This window comes from Dermacentor andersoni, chromosome 1 (genome assembly GCF_023375885.2).
Source record: "Dermacentor andersoni chromosome 1, qqDerAnde1_hic_scaffold, whole genome shotgun sequence".
Taxonomy (NCBI): Eukaryota; Metazoa; Arthropoda; class Arachnida; order Ixodida; family Ixodidae; genus Dermacentor; species Dermacentor andersoni.
The window spans coordinates 4446128-4468972 of record NC_092814.1 but is presented as its reverse complement, the minus strand read 5'-3'; the positions used below and the strand labels follow the sequence as shown (position 1 = coordinate 4468972).

The window sequence follows — 22845 nt, the reverse complement described above, 5'->3', positions numbered from 1 at the left end:
TTACGTGCCTAAAAATTGCCTTGATTTGTCCGCGATAGATGCCTTTAGCTCATCGCGATGGGCAACTCAATATCGAACGATTTCTAAACGGTTCCGGCCTCGTAGTTCCGGAGTCGCACGTGCGCAGCTGACACGGCGTAGTATTGCTCAATGGTTCCAACATCGTGGTTTCGGGGTCACCCGTACGTATGCGGCCATGAGCGCGGCTAGATATACGGTACATTTTCGGCGAACTTGAACAATACTTCAATGTTATATGGAAAAAAAAAAGAAAATGAGAAGGAATACAAAACTTTCAGCGCTTACCGGGAACTACATACTACGAACTACGTATTTTTCCCTCTTTGACATGCTCTAAGTTTAGCGCGCAATTTGCGATATGTATACTGAATGCGAAAGCATTACGGTGCTGTAGGCGGCGGCGTGACCAAACGATTGTACCGAAATGGCCGCTGGCAAAGAGTAAAAATACTTCTAAAGACACCCAGAGTGACGTCAAATTTCGCAGGAGGGCTCCTTTAAACAAATTAAACAAATGCCTTCGAAAAACCGTTTAGGTAAATTTCGGTCTTGGTGGGAATCGAACCCGGCCCTCGAAGACGAGCGTGCTTCCCCGACGACACGGCGGCTCCGCGGTTGCGACGGACTGAATGTGTGCGTCACTGCGCACGTCACAGCCATCTGGATGACGTGGCGGTGCAGCCAATTGGTCTGGAGCACGTCATGAGGGTGTAAAATGAGTGTATAAAATTAATTTCAATTTCCATAATTAGAATTATGAATTCTCCGCGGGCAAGCGAGCGCGTTGAAACTCTTGGTACGTTTTTATTCTTGCTTACCGAGGCGCAGTTAAAACTCAGGCGAGAGCTTGCGCAGACAAGGAAAGCGCAGAAAAAAAAACATTTCACCGAAAGGACTATAAAGGTTTCGCATTCCTCCGCGTAAACAGCCTTGAGTGTCTCTGCCGAATTTGTATTCTACCGACCATGATTTGTGTCATGATACCTTGATACCAGTATACGTAAATACATCAAGTCACTGATGTGTCACTTGGCCGATCCGGCTGGCGTTTCCCTGCAAGCCGGCGAGCCTCGATGGACGCGTTTTAGGTCACGTGTCAATGATCTTAAAGTGCGCATTCTCGAGGGTTTGTTCCGTTGGCGCCACGCGATAAGAAGTGGTGTCACCTTCGCCTTTATCGGCTGCCACTCCACGAGGCTCGGCGAGGGACCACTCGTCGCCGCACAGTCACGATGCTCCGGCTCGCGCTGCTGATCGCGCTGGCCAGCGCTGCACGGGCAGGTAAGAGCCGCCGTCCCCGCGGTCAGTCGGCGCATCAAGCTTTTATTGCAGGAAACAACCTGAACGAGCAGGTCAACCAAAACAGGTACTTCCTCCACGACCGATGCCGAATCGGGCTGCAGGAACAAGTCAACTTGGAATTGCACGCTAGCTTGGTCTACATGCAGATGGTAAGGGACGCCACTTTGCATCTATTTGCCAGGTTACAGTTGAAATTACCAAGAGAGTTTTGGGATAAGAAAGTGGAGTGGGTGTTCTTAAATATGGTGTATCTTACAATTATTCAGTTTATCGCCGTAGTAACGTTTTCAAGCTAATGCTTTATTCGTGTGTGGTATATATTTTGCTCAAGTGTCCCGCAAGCAAACATATTATATCGTTATGTTGACTAGCAAGCTGGTTTTCGCTGTGAATGAAGCTTAGCCTTGTATGCATCTAGGAGTGACTGTACAATGGCGACAGGTGGTTAATTTGCGTCACTTGGCTCAGCCTTTCCACGTGCTGCTTGATGAGCGTTTTCGCAAGCCGCGCCATCTTGTGGGTGCTTTGTATTGTACAGCCCGGTCTGTGTTCAATATGTGGCCAAGTTGGGGGTTGTGAATCCGCATTTGGATTAACATACCAATGAGCAACCAATATATGAAGGCTATTCGTCAAAGTCCTGTAGCGCGATATTAGCGGACATCCGATGGATGTGTGGATAAAGTACGAGCATCCGAGTCCGATAGAGGAGTCCTGTGGACGAAGAGGAGATGTTGCATTTTGGTTCGTTCAAGGGCCCCTCACCATGCCCCGTAAAAAATTTTGGTTATACGCTGGAAGTTGTTACACGCCCTCCAAGAAACGTTCAGCCGGAATAATTATTCGAATTGGTTCATTAAGAGCCCAGATATAAATAATTAAGTGCCGGGAAACCATGATTTTGGGAGGCGAGCGCCACTGCCAAGAGAGACACTCTCTCCACTCGCCCCGTCTAGCCTCCGCAGGCGAAATTCCTTCCCTGCGTTCTCCCATACCGGACCTCGAGGATCGCGTGACGCAAACGTCACAGGCCCCGCCGTCGTATTTTTTCCCCTCGATTATTTTGCGGCTTGGCGCACTTCCGCTGACGGTGTCGCGCGCGACCTGTTGCATTTGTCTCGTAGCGCGCAGCTCTCGATTGTGCGCGCTGTGCACGAGAGCACCTGACTGTCGGTACGAGTCAGTGCTACGCGAACACTGAAGAAGACTAAAGCGGATCACAGAGCATGATCGCGCGCTGCAAAACGGGAGAAATTTGCATAGTTGCGGTGTCTCCGCGCGCGAATGCACGACGTTGGAACAAGCAGACGAAACGGAAGTACATCTCTCTTGCTGCGGTGCGAAGTAAAACAAATACACGCAGGCATTCGGTTTGTGTGCTTTATTATTTCTCTAAACCTTAATTCGTCTATCGATTCAACAGATTACACATAACACAGCTGCTGCCCTAACTCCAAGTGACGAGTCACTGAGAGCGACAGCAATGACACGCACGGTCATCCCTCCGGCTTGGAGTGCGGCGCCCGCGAGGAGAAAGGCAAACGGGGTTCGGTTTGAAGTTGCAGCTCATTCTGCCGCGCGTAGCGACATAATACTTAGCAGACACGATCGTTAGAGCGCATTGTGTACACGCCACTTGTCAGCTCAAAATGCCAGACCTTGTGAGGGGCGCTTTAAGAGCGGCGACAAATTTTGTTCCATGAATATGATACGGACATCATCACTAGGATATCCGACAGCGGACAATGCAGGAAGGTATACTTTCTTCAGTCTCACTAAAACAATTCAATGCTGTTATACTAAAATATATGTAGCACCACTTATCCCTCAATAACTGCTTACTATGTAGCGACAGTTGCATATTCAACTTGTAAGTTCCACCGACGTGCTAAATGTTTGATAAGTCCCATATCCAATTGAAGACGTTCAGAAGAACTCGCCGCGACATCCTATTCGGCAAACTCCAGAAAACGCGTCATTACGGATATGATTAGCATGTGGAATCAGCATACGGAACATTTTCTGCGAACATGAGACGGCTTGTTAAGAGGATGTGTGTTTGCTTCTCAGACGGCGCTCTCTATAAAATTGCATAAAATTTGAGGTTATTCTGCTAGGGACGTCCCAAAACATCGCACCAGTGCATCTTTTTGGCCCTCACTTATTAATACTCGGCAACCGAGAGGTTTGGTTCTTTATATTTCTAAACAGAGAAACATAATTTTGGATAATTTGAAATTATAACACAAAGCTCTAACGTCCGCCGCTCATAAATACCCCGTCCTTCATGTATATTTTTGATGACATTGACCTTAAAACTTTATTAGTTGAATATTCCTGCTGTGCCACGCGGAAAGTATCCAAGAGCGCCTAGGATGCTTCCGTGTGGTTGTGCGCCTGCGCGCTCGGTCATGTGCCTCTCTGTGCGTGGAAGACGTCACGTGCTCTATATTGCATATGCCTGTGATGCAGTGCTTAGCGTTCAGTGCAGTTCAGTGCGTGCACAGTGAGGAACACATTCAAAAGCCACCGCCTAAAACTATCATAGGCATAACAGCCAAATAACGTCCCATGGATATTCCATGAAAATCACATATTCAAGTACTGCATCTGATGCACGTCGCCTGGATGTTGCAAACAGAAAAAAGTACAGATTTTAAAATCCCAACATTTGAGAGCGGCGTCTGCAGCACGTCCAATCAGACGCCTTCATTATTTTTTTTTCAATCTTGCGCGGGACCGTCTGTTGACAATCGCGGTATGTCATTCGAATTGATGGAAATGTCCATTGGACGTCGTAATGTACGGAGCTAGATGTCGCACCAACGTATCTCACATATCTGTGGCCCATTGGGATAACGGTCTGCGGGGAGCCTTTTCCACCAGCAAAAATAAACCACCTGCGACATGGCTTTGCCATCAACACTAGGAACAGATGCACATATTTATATGCATTCAAATCATGCCCATGGGCATGCAACAAGGCCATGCCAGCACTTATTGACTTTCGGAAAAGGCAGTTCTTTACGAAGGAGGCGAACGCATGCTCAAGCACTTATGATTCAGGCTGCCTATTTTGCTGCTTCAATAGCCAGCCCAGTGATTTCGTCTCTGTCTCTCGACACGAATAAGCATGTTTTTAAACAATGGCTCAGCGCCACATGTGCGACTATGCAGAGCCAAACAGCAATCACGTGTTAGTTGAGAGAAGTAGCCCGTGTAAGTTTAAGATTGTACTACGTTTGGCTGTGAGCCGTTGCTTTCAAAATGCTTTGTCGTGTCAAGACAAAGGATTGAAATGACGAGGCTGATTATTGAAGCAACAAAAATAGGAAGACTAAAACAAGTGTGACAGCGAGTCCTTGCTTAATTTGTTAAGAACGGTCTTTTCTGAACGTGGTTTATGGCGCGCACGGCATTTCTGCCTCCGCCTGAGCAGGATTTGAATGCGTATAACTACGTGCACCTGTATCTATTAAAGTTTTCTTGAAGTTAGCAAGTGTGTTTCCACTTCTCCGTGTAGCTTCTCAATGCAATCCTAAGTATGTCTTACTAACCATACAGAAAGTCAAAGCTTGTCAAGATATTGCCATCGCCATAAAAATATTGTTCGCTGGGGTGACCACCCTTCCCGAGAACCGGCATAGAGGGAGATTTCGCTTTCTTTTGAAGGTGAAAAGTACTGGGTGCCAAAATACAAAGGACATAAAAATTACTAAGTGGTGATACGCCCAGTGCATATTTTGCTTGTCTTAAATTCATTGAAAGGTTTTAGATAAAATACTGAAAATATTTAAAATATGCATGCTGATGTTGCAAATAACTTCTGAAAACGTCTTTATAGCCTAAGAACCACACAGCAACACCTGCTGCCGAAGACCCAATGGATGTGATATGGATGGGTGTTCACCAAAAAGACGTGTTGAGCGGAAGTACAGGATGGTTTACGAAACAAAGGAAAAAAACATCCGGGAAAAAACGAGAGGCTAAGATGATAACGGAAAGTTACAAGAAATTAATTCGTTTGGGACAATTCCGTTGTCTACCATGTATGAATGCCTGACAGAGCGCTTGTGATGAGGCGTCTAATGACATTTGGAGAAGCTGAAATCCGACACATTACGTGCCGGTGCGAGGGTGGAGCTGGCATTGTGTTGAAAAAAAAAATTGGTGGTTTCGGTTGAAAACTGGCAACCCTATTTCTAGCACAAGAGCATTGCTTCTGAGCTAATCTTCATTTCAGTACACAACAAAACCAGTACAGGTTAGCTAAGCGGCGAAAAAATGAAACAATTTTCATATATACATACATATGCATATACATATGCACTTATAATACACACACACAATATATTTAACACAAAATGAACATAAACTCAAACCACGCCACCGAACATACACACAAGTTCTAAATAACAAAAATCTAATTGAATGGAAAAGCTGATTCCTTTCTAATCCCTCAGAGTCCCTAATTTCTATTTACGCAGAATCTACCAAGATGCCAGCTTTATCTGTTGTCTCCCAGCGCTGAGTTCTACGTCCTCTATTATTCGTCATCTATATAAACGAAATACCAAATAATTTACCCTCTCAAATCCGAGTTTACCTCGACGTTTGTGTCCTTTGCGACGTACATGAAACCCCATAGGGCCGCCTATGCCTTAACAATTCAGTCTCTTGGCTTTGCGCTTTCTGAGAGATCTGACAAATGAATATTAGCTTCTCTACAACTGTTAGAATGCCAGTTACAAACAGGACTACGCCCTCTTTCTTTTAGTATTTGCACAACAACTCTGCTTTAAACAGGGTGCCCAGGATGTCGTCATCACAAGCACTTTAACACCGTCTCACCGTGTTCACTGGGCCGCTATTTACAAGGATATGTGAAGCATAGAATGCCACAAATCAACAAAGCTCCTAATATAGAAATCGCTCTTTCGGCCTATACTAGAATATGCCTGATTTGTCTGGTTCCCGCTCTATCAATGCAATAGTGTAGAAGAGCTTGAGGAGGTACAAAAGATGTGTGCTTTATATGCCCCTGATACGATAGCTACGTCTCCTCGTCATCTCCTCTTCCTTCATTAAACTTACCACCACTCTCTGCCCGTCGTAAAATTGATTCACTGAAATATGCATACAATATCATTAACTCTTCATGTAGGCTTTCGAATAGCGAATACTTATCTGTTGCTAAACAGCCTTCAACCCGCAGTCATCATGAACTTATCTGTAGCCGGTTTGCGCTCCTATGACACATTTAAATACAGCTTTTTCCCACGTACTATTGACTTATGAGAATCTTTACCTGCCAATATCCGTTCCCAGCTATCAAATAAAGTTTTCGCCACACTAACTGGCAATGTAGCTGAATAATATATCTCTATTTTTGAATAAATTCTAATAACGTTTCTATTCACATGTTTACTTTTTTGTACTTTACGAATTGTGCCCATTCCTGCAATAGCCCTTGCTTGACTGCAATATGTTAAAATATATAAATAAATAAAGTTCACAGTTCGTGGACAGTTTTTATCTTTACAGGGATTGTGTTGAACAGTCTCATTCTATTAAATTCTATATCGTCATAAATTTTACGACATTCGCGCCTGGTAATGTTCTCGTTCAAAGCACGTCACGTATTACGTATAGGAAAGAAGAGAGGCCAACCGGAAGAGAGGAGATTCCTTTAGTTATTTTGTTGATTGAAACAGCATACTTGCTGCGCAATATCGGAACTGAAAATTCGTGGTATGAATGACAAATGTTACCAATAGGTTTATCGTGGCATAGTGCTCACAGTATTTGCTTGCAGAGTCGTTCTAGAAGTTTTAAATACCCCATGAATCCAGGCCATAACTTACGTGACAGCGACACAATGAGCAATATTGCATTCGAAGTGTATCTTGCGGAAAATATTGGCCAACTTTTATTATAGTGTGCCAGCCTAGGTAACCATAGTCACTATTTTATTTATTTGTACATACTGCCGCCAAACATTTGGTTATAGCAGGTGCAGGAAACAGAAGAATGAATTTCACAGATGCATTACAACTATTAAATAGCAGTAAGAACTTCATCTAAAGGGCATTCACGCACATTCCCGGCCAAAGCATTCAGCACTGGGTGGTACAAGGGAAAAAACTGTACAAAAATAAGTCTGAACGAGAACTGTACGAAACAATATTTAGAGCATAATACGCGCGAGTCTATAAAGGGGCTGGAGATGAAATATAATCGTGAGAAGAACAACGTAGTGAATTTATAAAATTGTGCAAAAACTTCAAACAACCGAAGTGGCGACGTTTCAGCAGCGTGATTAGGTTCACGTTAGAAAGGTTCGAAGAGGGTGAAAATATCTATCATAACGATGACAGATACACCTAACAGCTTTTTTTCTGTACTGATTCTAACAATATGATGCGTTTTTGTTTCCGATGGGAATTCCATGTGATAAAGACGTACTCCAATATTGGATGTATTAGGGTTATTATATAGGCTAACAGTCCAGTGTGTTTGGGTGCACATTGCAGCGTGCGCTGCAAATAACCGAGGCATCGGAGATCTTTTTTGCATGTTAGTTCAATGTGCGAAGACAAGGACATAGCGCGAAAAAATAACTTCTAATTACTTATAGTGGTTAACTCTGTTTAGGGTTTCATTGTTAAACGAGTATGTAAAAGAAACCATCACTAGGCTGGCTTCAGAGGCAGCACTGGAAGTAGGAGGCAAGGCACCAATTCAACCAGTAGGCAAGCTCTCCCAACAATGGAATAATAAAGAAACGACAAAGAATGAAAGTGTCCAACTCAAGAGATAAGTTAGAATTCGCGGAACTGTCAAAACTGACCACGAAGTCTAAAATAGGTGATATTCGAAACTATACCGTGAGAAAGACTGAAGAAGCCGTAAGAAATAGACACAGCCTGAAATGAGTGAGAACGAAACTCGACATACGACAAACCAAGGTATATGCACTGAAAGATAAACAGGGTGATATCATCAGCAATTTCGAAGATATAGTAAAAGAAGCGGAAGAATTCTATACTGACCTGTAGAGTACCCCGAGGAGTCAGGATACCTCCATTAGAAACAGTAAGAACAGGATACAGAAACTCCTCCTATAACTAGCGATTAGGCCAGAAGGGCCTTGCAAGACATGAAACGAGGAAGAGCGGCAGGAGAAGATGGAATAACAGTCGATTTAGTCAAAGATGGAGGAGACATACTGCTCGGAAAACTGGCGGCTCTTTATACGAAGTGTCTATCGACTGCAAGGATCCCAGAAAACTGGAAGAATACAAACATTATATTAATCCACAAAAAGGGAGACGTTGAAGGATTGAAATATTGTAGGCCCATTAGCTTACTCCCAGTACTATATAAAATATGTACCCAAATTATCTCCAATAGAATACGGGCAACACTGGTCTTTAGTCAACCAAGGGAACAGGATGGCTTCAGGAAGAGCTACTCTACAATGAATCACATCCATGTCATTAATCAGTTTATCGAGAAATCTGCGGACTACATTAAGTCCCACTATATGGCTTTCCTAGATTACGAAAACGCATTCGATTCAGTAGAGATATCCGCAGTCATAGAGGCATTACGTAATCAAGAAGTAGAGAACATTTACGTAAATACCTTGGAAAATATCTACAGAGGTTCTACATCTACCTTGATTCTACACAAGAAATCTAGGAATATACCTACAAAAAAGGGGTCAGACAGGGAGACACAATCTCTTCAGTGCTATTCATTGCGTCCTTAGAAGTATTCAAGCTATTAAACTGGGAAGGCTTAAGAGTAAAGATCGACGGCGAATATCTCAGCAACCTTTGGTTTGCCGATAACATTGTTCTATTCAGCAACAATGCAGACGAGTTACAACGAACGATTGAGGTCTTTAACAGAGAGAGTGCAAGGGTGGGGATAAAGATTAATGTGCAGAAGACAAAGATAACGATAAATAGCCGGGCAAAGCAACAACAGTTCAGGATCGCCAGTTGGCCTCTAGAGTGTGTGAAAGAGTACTTTTACCTAGCGCACATATTCACAGGGAACCGTGATCTTGAGAAGGAAATTCACAGAAGGAGAAAAAATGTGTTGGATCGCATACGGCAGATATTGCCAGCTCCTGACTAGAAGCTTGCCATTATCATCCAAAAGGAAGGTGTACAATCAGTGCATTTTCCCATTGCTGACACATGGGGCAGGGACTTGGAGACTGATAAAGAAGCCTGAGAACAAGTTAAGGACCGTGCAAAGAGCGATGGAACGAAGATTGCTAGGCATAACGTTAGGAGACAGAAAGATAACGGTTTGGATCAGAGAGCAAACGGGTATAGACGGTATTCTTATTGACATAAAGAGGGAAAGATGGAGCTGGGCAGGTCATGTAATGCGCCGGTTAGATAACCGTTGGACCATTCGGGTTACAGAATGGATACCAAGAGAAGGGAAACGCAGTCGAAAACGGCAGAAGACTAGGTGGCGCGTTGAAATTAGGAAATTTGCGGCCGCTAGTTGGAATTGGTTGGCGCAGGACATGGGGTTATTGGAGCTCGCAGGGAGAGGCCTTTGTCCTGCAGTGGACATAAAACATGATGATGATAATGATGATGATGATGATGAAATGGTATGTAGAACGATGCCTTGAAAATGATAAAAGGACAGTTTTGCTGAAGTTGATGGTCATCTGCCACGGGTCATTTGCCAGCTGCAAAACCTTTAGAAACAAGTGTTAAGAGCGACATGATCAGATGGACATTGAATGACACAGCATATAACCCAATCTTCCGCATATAAGCGGATTCTTTAGGAGATCATTTACATAAAGTAAGAACAGGAGAGGGCCAAGCACGGAACCTTGTGATACACCTGAGGATACACCTGCTGCCGGAGATTTACAAGAGTTAAAAAGTACATAATGTTACCGTTGTGCGAGAAAGCTAGATAACAAGTTTACAATATTAGAGTCATTCAAAATACTTTGACGTTTATGCAAGAGTTTGGTATAAACTACTGTATCAAAAGCTTACGAAAATCGATAAATAAAGCGTTAATTTTGTCACCGACACCGAGAGCCTGGCCTACGTCGTGGGCGAATTCTTGGAGCTGTGAGACTGTTGTCAGGCCTTTTCTAAAACCGCGTTGAGACGCAGACAGGATGTTGTTAGACTCATGACACCCGGATATATGTTTATAGACGATATGCTCCAGTAACATGCCACATTGGGAGGTTAGTGAAATTGTTCTATAATATCTTAAAGTGTGCTTCTCACAAGATTTATCTAATGGGAGGATCTTAGCAACCTTCCGTGAATTTGGGACTACACAAGTGGACCAGGATTGTTTTTAATATAATGATAAGGAACTTGCAAGTCCATAAGGAGTAACACAAGAAATTAGTTTCGATTGTCATCAGGGCATGTGTTCTTTTTTTAATCAAGATTTTGAATAACATTTAAAACGCCTTCCTTGCTCACTTCAATGTCATCTATGGAAGTATCTGCAACGCGATCAAAAGGAGGAACCTAAAGATTATCTGTAGTAAAAGTTGATCTGAAATAACTGTTAAACGTTTTTGAAATTCCACGTGGATAACTAATATTTTGGCCATAAAATATAAATGAACTGGATGAGAAAACTGGAGGTAAAATGGAAGAACAAACCTTACGCAGGTTAGTTTTAAGCAAATTAGGCAAGGTGTGTCTGTGTTTTCACTTTAAGTGAGTGAAATTTCAGCAAAGTATTACAATCAACATTTCTCTTCGCACGTCGAAATCAGGTTACACGGCTAAATAGATGCAGGCCAATTTAGTGTTAGTCTTCTTTTGTTTTACGAGGTACAAAGCGCTCAATACGCGCCTTAACAGTATCCTGAAAAAAAAAAGTAACGATGCCATTAATATCACACGCAACGTTACGTTTTTGAAAAGTAGAAACTGAATCAGCTAAGTAGTCAACAATGGAGGCATCATCAGCCTAGGCAAAATTGTTAAATGTGAAGTAAATCAAGCTTCTTTTAGGGATGTTTATATGAAAAGAAACATGTACTGCTTTATGATCCGATATACCCTCGATAAGTTCACACGTGTCGCCAGTTTGAGACAAATACTCACTGAGGAAACCCAAATATAACGTTGACGTGCCTCTAGTATTGCTATCGACTATTTGCTTTAGATTGCACGTTAAGGATAAGTTCACTAGTTTCCTACATAAGGAAAGTTCGGGAACCGAAACTGTGAGGGATGACCACCCATACCTGGCAAGTTGAAATCAACAAGTATTATAAAATTGGAGGAACGGAGGCCCTGTTCGTGAATGAACGTCCTTAAGATGTGCAATTGACTAAGTGGTGACCCAGGAGGATGGTAAACAGTGCCAATCTATACCGAGCCATTTCCTTGGTACACATTACACCATACAGATCCTGTGTCAGCGCGGCTTTTAATGACAGAAAAGTGAAGGTCAGACCGGATAAATACAGCTACACCTGGGTTATTTTGTAGCTATTGGTAAGATTGGGTGGATGTCTCATTTTCCCTTTATTAATAGCTACAGCTCCTCCTCTACTATTGGTACGGTCAGATCAAAGGACGGTAAAACCTGGTGGTGTTATTTCGAGAGCGCGTATATCACCACTTAGCCAAGTTTCAGTTACACCAAAAATTTGGGGAGAGTATAATGGAAATTCGGGACACTTATTTATTACGCTTCTTGCATTAACAACTAAAAGTTTAGGTTATTGCATGTACAATGTGGCCGTCACCGAACACTCGTAGCCATGCTACGCGACAAACCATTCGATCTGCGAGATGCTTGGACAAGGAAATTAGGATCCTTATCCAATTTCTACCGGACATCATCATTAAAAGCATGGTCAAATCTTAAACTTACAGCGTTAGCGTTTGAGTGGAAAGAGGCTGCAGCGTCCCGAGTCTTTTTCCAGAAAGAACGAACGCGAGCCGAGAAGCCTTGACTTATCCGAAAATCATTATCATCATCATCAGCTTGGCTATGCCCACTGCAGGGCAAAGGCCTCTCCCATACTTCTACACCTACCCCAGTCATGTACTAATTGTGGCCACGTTGTCCCTGCAATCGTCTAAATCTCATCCGCAGCAGACGCTTGATGTGGGCGAGTTGGTTTTGCATACTTGAAGAAAAGAGCTCTACAAAGACGCGGACTGAAAGAGGAACATGTACGACGGACAAGGCGCTCATCCGCCCACCTAACTTTCTGCCGCCCCCTGCTACGCTTCCCTTCTCCTGGAATCCAGTTCGTAACCCTTAATGACCATCGGTTATGTTCCCTCCTCATGACATGTCCTGCGCATGCCCATTTCTTTTTCTTGATTTCAACTAAGATGTCATTAACTCGCGTTTGTTCCCCCCCCCCCCCCCCCAATCCGCTGTTTTCTTATCCCTTAACGTTACATCCATCATTCTTCTCTCCGTAGCTCATTTCGTCGTCCTCAATTTAAGTAGAACCCTTTTCGTAAGCCTCGAAGTTTCTGCCCTGTAGGTGAGTACTGATAAGATACAGCATTTATACACTTTTCTCCTGAGGGATAATGACAACCTGCTGTTCATGATCTGAGAATGCCTGCCAAACGCACCTCAGCCCATTCTTATTCTTCTGATTATTTCAGTCTCAAGGTCCGGATCCGCGGTCACTACCTGCCCTAAGTAGATGTAATGCCTTACCCCTTCCAGTGTCTCGCTACCTACCGTAAACTGCTGTTCTCTTCCAAGACTGTTAAACATCACTTTAGTTTTCTGCAGATTACTTTTTAGACCTACCCTTCTGCTTTGCCTCTCCAGGTCAGCGAGCATGTATTGCAATTGGTCCCCTGAGTTGCTAAGCAAGGCAGTATCATCAGCGAATCGCAAGTTACTAAGGTATTCTTCATTAACTCTTATCCCTAATTATTTCCAATCCAGGTCTCTGAATACCTCCTGTAAACACGCTCTGAATACCATTGGAGAGATAGCATCTTTCTGCCTGACGCCTTTGTTGGGATTTTGTTGCTTTCTTTATGGAGGACTACGGTGGCTGTGGAGCCGCTATACATATATTTCAGTATTTTTACATACAGCTCGTCTAAACCTTGATTCCGTAATGCCTCCGTGACGGCTGAGGTTTCGACTGAATAAAACGCTTTCTCGTAATCAATGAAAGCTATATATGAGGGTAAGCTACATATATATCCGGAAATCAGACTCTGCCAACTTAGATTTGTTTTGCAAGATGCGGACTTTATCACGATAATCAAGAAGTTTTATGATGACAGGGCGGGATCTGTCCACTCGAAGTTTTCCCAGCCTGTGACATCTTTCAATACTGGACAGTCAAGCTGCAGTTTATCAGAGAAAAAGCGCGAAACATTATTCAATAATACTTTATTCCTTTCATCTGCAGGGTCACTAAGTCCATCTAAAAGAGTGTTATTTCGATGTATACGACTTTCCAGGTCTTCATTTTTTGAGATAAACATATTGACTTTTTTACTGAGGGAGCTAATGTCGGAAACAACCCCTTCATGGTTGTCAGCGTGTCTGTCAAAATCACTAGAGAGCAATTCAAGATTAAAAAATTATGGGGTTTTACGTGCCAAAACCACTTTCTGATTATGAGGCACGCCGTAGTGGGGGACTCCGGAAATTTCGACCACCTGGGGTTCTTTAACGTGCACCTAAATCTAAGCACACGGGTGTTTTCGCATTTCGCCCCCATCGAAATGCGGCCGCCGTGGCCGGGATTCGATCCCGCGACAATTCAAGATTGCCCACTCTAGTCTCAAGGGCGCCTAACCTCGCATCAAACGCTTGGTGAAAACCCTTCATTTCTTCTATATCGCGCGTTATTTCTTTGATCAGCAAAAATTACTAATAACAACTGTCCTGATGCTCACTTGTACCGAGAGATGCATTGATGTGTTATTTCTGGTACCCATTGAAGGGCTGTTGGCACTGGTTGAAGACCCTGAGATAGCATCAGTTTCAGCCGATTTTGATATCTTAGGACCGGGGTTTTCTTCGGCGCCGCCACAAAGCAATATACTCATAAAGCAAAACACTGGGCAAGAAAAGAAGCACCACAATGTGTCAAAAAAGTAGATTTTCCTGCGTGGGCGAGCAAACAGCTGCAAAAATGTATTAGCGGAACGTATGCAATACGCATTGTTAACATAACGTACCTGCGTAAGAACAAGACATGACTTGAACATAGCTGTAATGCTGCTGTTGTCTCACCCACTGAGGGACCAGCACGTCAGGCATGCTTTTATATCCCTGGCCGTCAGCGTAAACGAACCTGGCTTTTCGATGATTGGACAATCCAGTGAGACGTCACGAGAATGGTTGACACGTGTCAGGAATGTCAAACCATGATGTCGCTCCAGTTCAAAATCTGAACATCCAGCAAGTCGACGACGGCAATCTTTACTGCGCAGATACGAATCCACCGTGGTTGAGCCGATGCAGAAACGCTGTGGAACGAAAGTGAAGGCTCCAACATCGATGATGAAAGCCAGGTACTGCGTAAGAAAAAGACATGGCTTGAACAAGGCTGTAATGCTGCCGCTGTCTCGCCGACTCAAAACCATATATCGTGTACTTGCTCCGGCCAGTGTGAATTCTCATCGAAACTTGCCTCTAAGTATTTGAAACAACGAACTTGTCGAATAGGAATGTTCCTAATAATAGATTTAGAACTGCAGTTATCAAATGTTTTCTGCAAAAGTGAAACAAATATTTTGTTTTTGCACAGTTGGTAGGCAACTGATTCTTGGCAAAACAAACCAAAATGTCTCTGTAGGGCTTCTGAGATATCATTTGCATCAAGAGCGAATAATATTGAGCCTAATCCTGAGCCCTGTGGTACTTCGCAGTTAATATTACTGTAGGGTGAATTAACGTGACCAACGACTATGCACCGGCAGATAAATGGGAAAGAACTCGAGTCATCTCTGATTCCATGAGAAATGAATCTTTTTCAGAAGAACAGAATGACTAGCCGCATCAAATGCTTTTCTAATGTTTAAAACGATTAGTATTACTTAGGGTTGTTTTCATGCAGGGCGTAATTATTATAGAGCGAAAGAATCAAAGCAGATCTAGAAGTGGGCCTGTTGGCAACGAAACCATGCTGCTGAACACAATGAGCGTTACCATTACACAGGAAGTGCTTCAGCTGCGAGTAAAAAAAAAATTTCAAATGCGTTATTGATGCTACTCTGGACAGATATCAATCTGTAGCTGTCGGGAATGTTTCGGTCACCGGATTTGTATACTGTATTACTTTAGTAGTCTTAAAAATTTTAGAATAAGTTTTAGAAGAAAATGTATGGTTAAAATGTGGAACAACGGACTACATAGAACATCAATGTAACAACATCCCTTAACATCCTCGAATGCTTCATGGGCAGCCTCCTTGTTTCCCAGTGACTTGCTCATAACCTGCCTGATGTGATCCTCGGTTATGGCGCGTAGTTGAAAATTATTGTCAACAGTAATCGGGGCCTTAAATTGGGTACATGAGTAGGGCACTTGCTTGCAAGGCTGATGCCGATATTAGTAAAATAACTGGTAAACTGTTTGATTACGAGAAGTAATGCGTTTATTCGCACCTATGCCAGTAACAACTTTCACCATTTACTGTATTGTCTTCGTGATGCCTTGATTTCTGAAACCTTTTTGGAACCATTTTGTAGAACCTTTCTTTTCTTTCATTATTCCAGCTGTTTCATTTCAATGCAACTTAAAATTTTTATTCAAATATATATTGCTCCTGTTCTTGTTCCATTTATCTCAAGAAGACCCTTCTAACTTCAAGTGTTTGAGTATACTTTATTCATTCGTGGGCACATGGCATGCTCATAATTTTGGGGGCGAGAGCAAAGAGAGAGAGAAAAAGCATTTATTTGTAAAGAGGTGGGGTAACAGCTGTGCACTGACCGCCCAATATGGTCCACAATGCACTCAACATTATGTTCACACCTAACATGCATGTAATCGTCATAGAGCAGGGGCGTAGCCAGGGGGGGGGGGGCTTATGGGGCTTCAGCCCCCCCCCCCCCCCCCCCCCCCCCGAAATGTTTTCGTGCTGTCATCCTCCGCCGACCAATACAACCCCCGGCGCTGAAAATCATGCTCGATTTTGTCTAGAATGTCGTTTTCACACTCGAAGGAACATTTTAGCGCGAACATTGCGAAATCGGGCTGGATTTCGCGGCAACGCCCATGCACCGGGAGTCACATATCATAACGCCAAGGAGCTCATTCCGAGCACAAAGTTCTAAAGGCGTGGCGGGCGGGCTCGTCGCGGCATCTCGCTGAGGCCGTGGAATCTAGCAAGCGCTTGGATTTTAATTCTGAAACATTGTGGTTATAAAGATCACATAAACTTTGCGAAAGGTGCATTGATATTTCCAAAGTCGTGCTTTAGATTTTCAATTCCGGATTTTTGTGGTTTTAATGTTCTTGTAAACATCTGACGCCAAAGGTGCACTGACTTTTTCAAAGTCGTACATCGAACCATACAACGAGACAAGCCAAATCAACACACCATCAGACAAGTTTACAAAGCACATAGCGAGGTCCGATGAGACGAAGCGTTGTGATTGTTTATTTGTGCCGTCATGCCACAGAAAATAATGGGCAAGACGCCCATGCCAAGACACTAAAGCAAGCAAGGTAACTACGTTCTTATGTTTTTTTTCTACTTTGACTTTTATTCGAGAGTACACATTGAGCCTCTTCAATTTTCTTGTTCTCACTACCCGCAAGCTACCAGAGCTAGCCAGACGTCTTGCGTATTTCACGTGTTGCCCTGTCAACCGCGTGAGTCGCACTTCGGTGCGCGTTCGTTTTTCTTTGGCGGAGTGGATCTTGGCCTCACAGTTTTCGACGCTTTCTGGCTAGCAGACGAGAAAAGGAAGAAATGGTCGCTCTCCGCCACCACTGCGGGCACTCGACGGATTGGAACGCGTTTGCTTGAGGGCATCACCTTCATTGCGAAGTTATCGCAACCTCTCCGGAAAGTATTTTGTCTCGCCACTGTAGGATAACGAGCAGCATGCATATGGTTCTCTGTGGATCAAGCGTCTCACGTTTTCTTTGATATTCCTTCGGTAGCCACACTACGTGCCCAAGGCACGCATCCCATTGTGGCCAACATGCTTTACTTTGCGTTTTCTTCATTTCGGTGCCCCACCCCACAAAAGAAAAAAAAAAGCCGTTGTGGAGGCGCAGCGAATTGTCGCATGGTGAAAGTTCGATTTGGTTACTCCTTTTGCGAAAAGTAATGGGCCACGGGACTCTTCAGTTGTCGACGCTGTTCAACCTGGTGATGATTGGGCTCTCCGAACGCCTCTCGAAGATACAAGGCCTCAACCACACGGTATACGCGGACGACACCACCATCTGGTGCTCCGCGGGGTCGGACGACTTTATCGAATCCGCTCTGCAGGAGGCAATCGAAACCACTGAGTCCTACCTCGACCACACGGTCCTCAAGTGCTCCTCCGCCAAATCGGAGCTGTTGTTGTACTGCGGAAAACGACAAGGCAAAAGGCCTAAGGGATGGAAACCAGCGACCGAGCGCAACATCACCGTCCGCACCAGAGACGGTCGCCCAATCCCCAGGGTGGACTCCACCCAAGTACTAGATGTGAGTATCGAGGCGGGCGGATCAAACATCCAAACGGTCCATGAGCTGACGACAAAGACGAACAACGCAATACGACTCGTACGCAGAGTGGCCAACCGTCACCACGGCCTCAAAGAAGACAATCTGCTGCGTCTCGTACGCGCGTTCGTCCTATGTCACTTTACTTACGTCGCAGCTATGCACAAGTGGAAACAATTGGAGTGTTACAAGCTCAATACACTCATCCTAAAGGTAGTGAAGCGAGCCCTTGGGCTTCCTATCAACATGCCAGCGTATCGACTCCTCGAGCCCGGGGTGCACAATACGCTCGAAGAGATCGCTAGGGCCTCAGGATAGAGCGCAAATGATACAACTGATGATGACCAAGACCGGCCGTCACATCTTGCGCGAGCTCGGCTACTTCCCACCGAACACCCAGGATCCACCGGAGTTTACGCCGGTTCCCCGCGAGCTCCGCGACCTGATCACGATCGCACTCATTCCGCGAAAGGTACATCCGGAACACAATGGAGGCAGGCACCTAGCCCGGGCCACCGCATTCCTTAAACGCATAAACAAGAGATCGGACGACGTCGCTTTCGTGGACGCCGCCGCCTACCGATGCAACCGAGCCTTCGCCGCGGTAGCGGTCTCGTCCTCGCAACGGACTTTAAACGCCGCCACGGTACGCACACGTGACCCCGAGGTGGCGGAGCAAGTGGCCATATCCATGGCAATGCTCGACGATAAGCGAAAGACAACATTCAGTGACTCGAGACCGGCCATCAAAGCATTCGAGAGAGGAGTCGTCTCCCACCAGGCGTTACGCGTCCTCCGCGGCGCTGATCCGAGCACCCTCAAACACCACACCGTCATCTGGTTTCCCGCCCGCCTGGGTCGGATCCCGGGTGGCCCGCCCAACCTCAACGAGACAGCCTACGACGCTGCGCGCGCGCTCACCGACCACGCCGCCACCCCCGGGCAACCGCGTCTCGATGAGTTGGAGGCGAACAGGGACGCCCCAGTAACGTACAATGAAATCACCAAACACTTTTACATGGGGCGACGTCTCTTTCCGACCCCGCACCCCAAACTAAGCAGCTTGAAGGGGTGTACGGTAGCGGGATTAAACGACGGGACAAAAGAAGACACACAGGGGCAAACAGAGCGCTAACTTCCAACAATCTTTATTATCGAAAACCAGGTCGCACTTATATACTCAGCCAACATGAGTAACAGCCACGTGAAGAGATAAATAATAAATCAGAGCGATACATTGACGTGGTTTTTTTTTCTGCACATAACAACCTAATCAGCGTGTGCAGGAAAACAAGACCAGAAATAAAAGAAAGTGCTCCTAGCTGCCAAGTTAAGCACAGGAAGGAGTTTATAGAGTGTAAGACATCAATTGCATATCGTATACCCTTATCATGAGGGAAGTATTACGTCGAACAGTCGGGCAGATGCATTAACGATAGACTGCGCAAACACAAAAGTAAAGTCAACAAAGTTGTATCAGGTGGGCTTCTCTCCCTTCATTTCATTGTAAGCAACATAAGTGCTCCTCTCTCTTCGAATCAACAACCGTTACTGGTAGAAATAAGTGCGAACTTACTAGACTTATAATAGAAGTAGAGCAGATTGATGCCCTAGGGGATTTATGTATCAGCAAGCCGTCATTGGTGCTCTCTGGAAGAGAACTGAAATTTTTCGCATATCAAAACATATCACTTACAAAAATGTTTTGCTCTGATTGATCGTTTGCCTCTTCACGTGGCTCTCATGTTGGCTGAGTGTATAAGTGCGACCTGGTTTTTGATAATAAACATTGTTAGAAGTTAGCGCTATGTGTGTCCCTGTGTGTCTTCTTTTGTCTCGTCTTTTTATCGCGCTACCGTACACCCCTTCAAGATGCACTACCAACAAGCCCACATTGCAACCCTCCAAACTACACAGGCCGCAAGCACTAACGCTACGCTTGTTACAGGCACATACCTATCCAAACCACGCCACCTTACACATCATGTACCCCGGACGTCTACCCCGACGATGCATGTCCCTCGTGCGGAGTCATGGCGACACTCGCACACGTGCTCTGGGAGTGCAGAAACGCTCCGCCCGACCCTACCTCCGACAAGTGGGAGAAGACCATACGAAGCCCGCTCTTACAAGACCAGCAATGGGCCGTCCAGCAGGTTCGCGCAGCGGCCGCCAGGTACTCCCTGTCGGTCCCTGCGTGGGAGACGCCCACTGCGCGCTGACGTGCGTCCTGCAGGACTTTTATCAAAGTTTTTCCAATGCAATCTTCATTTGCCGGATATTCTTATTATATTATTGCGATAGCAATTATATGGATACTCAATGCGCGTTCCTGCCGTCGCCGTCATGCTCCGTATGAAGTCCAAGGGCGATAACATCATCACCACACTCCGCAGGGGGGCGGGATGAGGTGAGCCGACGATGGTGGCTCAGTCTTGTGTGCACAACGGAGAAAAGCGGGGATCTGTGAATTTGTGATTTCGCAACATGTTTATTTGCCTTGGTTGGCGCACTATGCAGGGTGTTTCAGCGAACTTTAGCCAGGGTTTAAAAATATGCCGATGCACTGTGTTACGTTCGACCTGCGAAGGCTGGCGATCTTCGGGGAAGCGACAGTTCCCAACAGAACGGTGCCACCCTATCTACTGCGGCGACTCGCTTTGAAAACAACAATGCGCCGAGTCAACAGGCCATTGTCGCCGGCATGTCTGCTGCGGCGACTCGCTCTGTGAGGATGACCGTGCGCCGCGTCACCAACAGAATGTCGCCGAGATGTCTAGACACAGTCGGCGAACCAAGTATTGTTAGTGGATTCGCCGTCCCCGTCCCGGTTTGTTTGAAGTGGTGGAAGTCCGGGAATAAGAGGCTTTGTGGCGCCGTCTCACGAGCCTTAGAAGTCGTCAGTCAATGGACAGACGCGGCGGCCACTGTCAGGGGGGTCAACACTGGGATCAAGAGGCGCCTGCTCAGGACAAGGCCCGTGTCTGCGAAAAACCCTCTCCCCTTGGTGTGGTCAGTGCAACCTGTGCGGAAGTGAGTGCGTAAGCCCTCACCCTCAAAGGCGGGTCGGCTACGATGACTTCGGACGCTCCAAATTGGTCGAAGGTCGAACGGCCGTTTTCCCTCACTTAGGGATCTAGGGAGGACAGAGTGTTTAGAAGCAGCTGTTGCGCGGCTGCTAAGTGTGCATTCTATCTCAGTCATGCTAGACTGATGAACTGTAACATTCTCATGTAGACACTGTAAATAAATCATATATTCCTCGTTCTCGATGAGAACAAGTCTCTCCCTCCAACAACGTCCTCAGCGCGGATAAGTTGGACAAAGGCATGGGCCAGCTACCATCTATTTGATGACCGACCCCGTCACGACGCGGCGAAATGCGTGTTGCCCACTTTTCTATGCAGTGTATGAAGCTATATTTTTGTATTTTGTTTAACAACATTAGTCCAGATTAATTAACCAACTTCTGAAGCAAGGAACCTAGGGAAAAAATTCAATTAGAAAGTTGCAGACACGTTTGCAAAACGTCCGAATAAACAATTTCTGTCTTTCTATCTATTAGGTATAGTGTTTTTCAGCTTACTGCCGGATGCCCACGAAATACAAACTCAACGTGACATGCCCGCTTGCCCGTCGTGATTGCACTGCTCCCAAGCGTTCTCTGCACAAACAGCCATAGGTGCGTTGGCCAATTAAAAAGCGAAATGGCAGTGACGCAAGCATTGGCTGTTCGATTTAAGCTAGGAACCGTTATCGCTTGCGCTGCGTAAAGCGACTGATGGACGTGGTTGTGGTGGTGGCTGGTAGTTACAGAAAGCGATAAACAGACTATCGCGCATCGTATGTTAAAGCGCAAGCGATTTCGTGATGCCTTTTTCCAACGTGCAAAAAGCAGACATTATCGTTCCTCGAGGAGCTGCAAGCGACAGGAACGGCAGGCAGCAAGAACATATCGAAGCTGGCCCCCGGGTACGCGACCGAGTCTGATGACAATATTCAACACCTATGACTCACTGAAGAAAACCGGAAGCTTCCCAAAAAAGAAGCAGAGAGCTCCAGTCAGAAATAATGAGGTTCGCTCCAACATTTTGTCTTTTATGGCGGCTAATCCACACGCTGGCACATGGGGCGTGACGCACAACTCAACTACCTGGAGGATTTTGAAAACAGCTGGATTGCACCATCTGCAGTTGCATGAATGCCTGGAGTCAACAGATCTCCAAAAGAGACTTGACTTTGCGAATTGGATTATGATTCAGAAGGAGCAGGATTCTGACTTTCTCACCAAGGTACTCTAGACTCATGAGACGAACGTTTCCCGATATTGCCAATAGCCACAACGCACACTATTGGAGTGAGCAAAATCTCCACTGGCTAGAAAGATACCCCCACCAATATCAGTGGTCTTTTAGCTTTTGGGGCGGAATATATGGCTACGCGAACAAAGGATTAAGGACTGGAGACTATTTACAAAGTATATTTACAAAGGATAATGCAGTGCTGGCCAGTTCAGCCGACAGCTCGAGAGCCAGAGAGCGTTCGTCCTCTTCGTCGGGGCGCCCGTGTGCATCGTCCACAAGAAACACGCAATATGCGTGTATCATTATCCCCGGTGGCGCAAGCACCATCCCGGTGCGTCTAAATATCGGTGATAACAGGAGAGTAATATGGTTTGAGGCGCGTGACATTCACAACGTCAGGCACTGGCACTTATTAACTGGCACTGACCTGGGCGATTTCGTACGTAACTGGAGTCACGGCACGCAGTAATCGATACGGACCTGCGTACCGAGACAAGAGCTTTTCTGACAAGCCAACGT

General features: G+C 45.3%; 1 protein-coding gene across 1 annotated transcript in view; it reads left to right on the top strand.

The window, feature by feature from the left end:
* The first annotated feature begins 1192 nt into the window (after positions 1 to 1192).
* LOC126546089 (soma ferritin) overlaps positions 1193 to 22845 on the top strand; it is a 170871-nt gene continuing 149218 nt past the window's right edge. The window contains exons 1-2 of the mRNA XM_050194175.3: positions 1193 to 1302; positions 1354 to 1472. Of these exons, the coding sequence (XP_050050132.1) occupies positions 1254 to 1302; positions 1354 to 1472 (168 nt within the window). The 5' untranslated portion in view covers positions 1193 to 1253. The remainder of the gene's footprint in view (positions 1303 to 1353; positions 1473 to 22845) is intronic.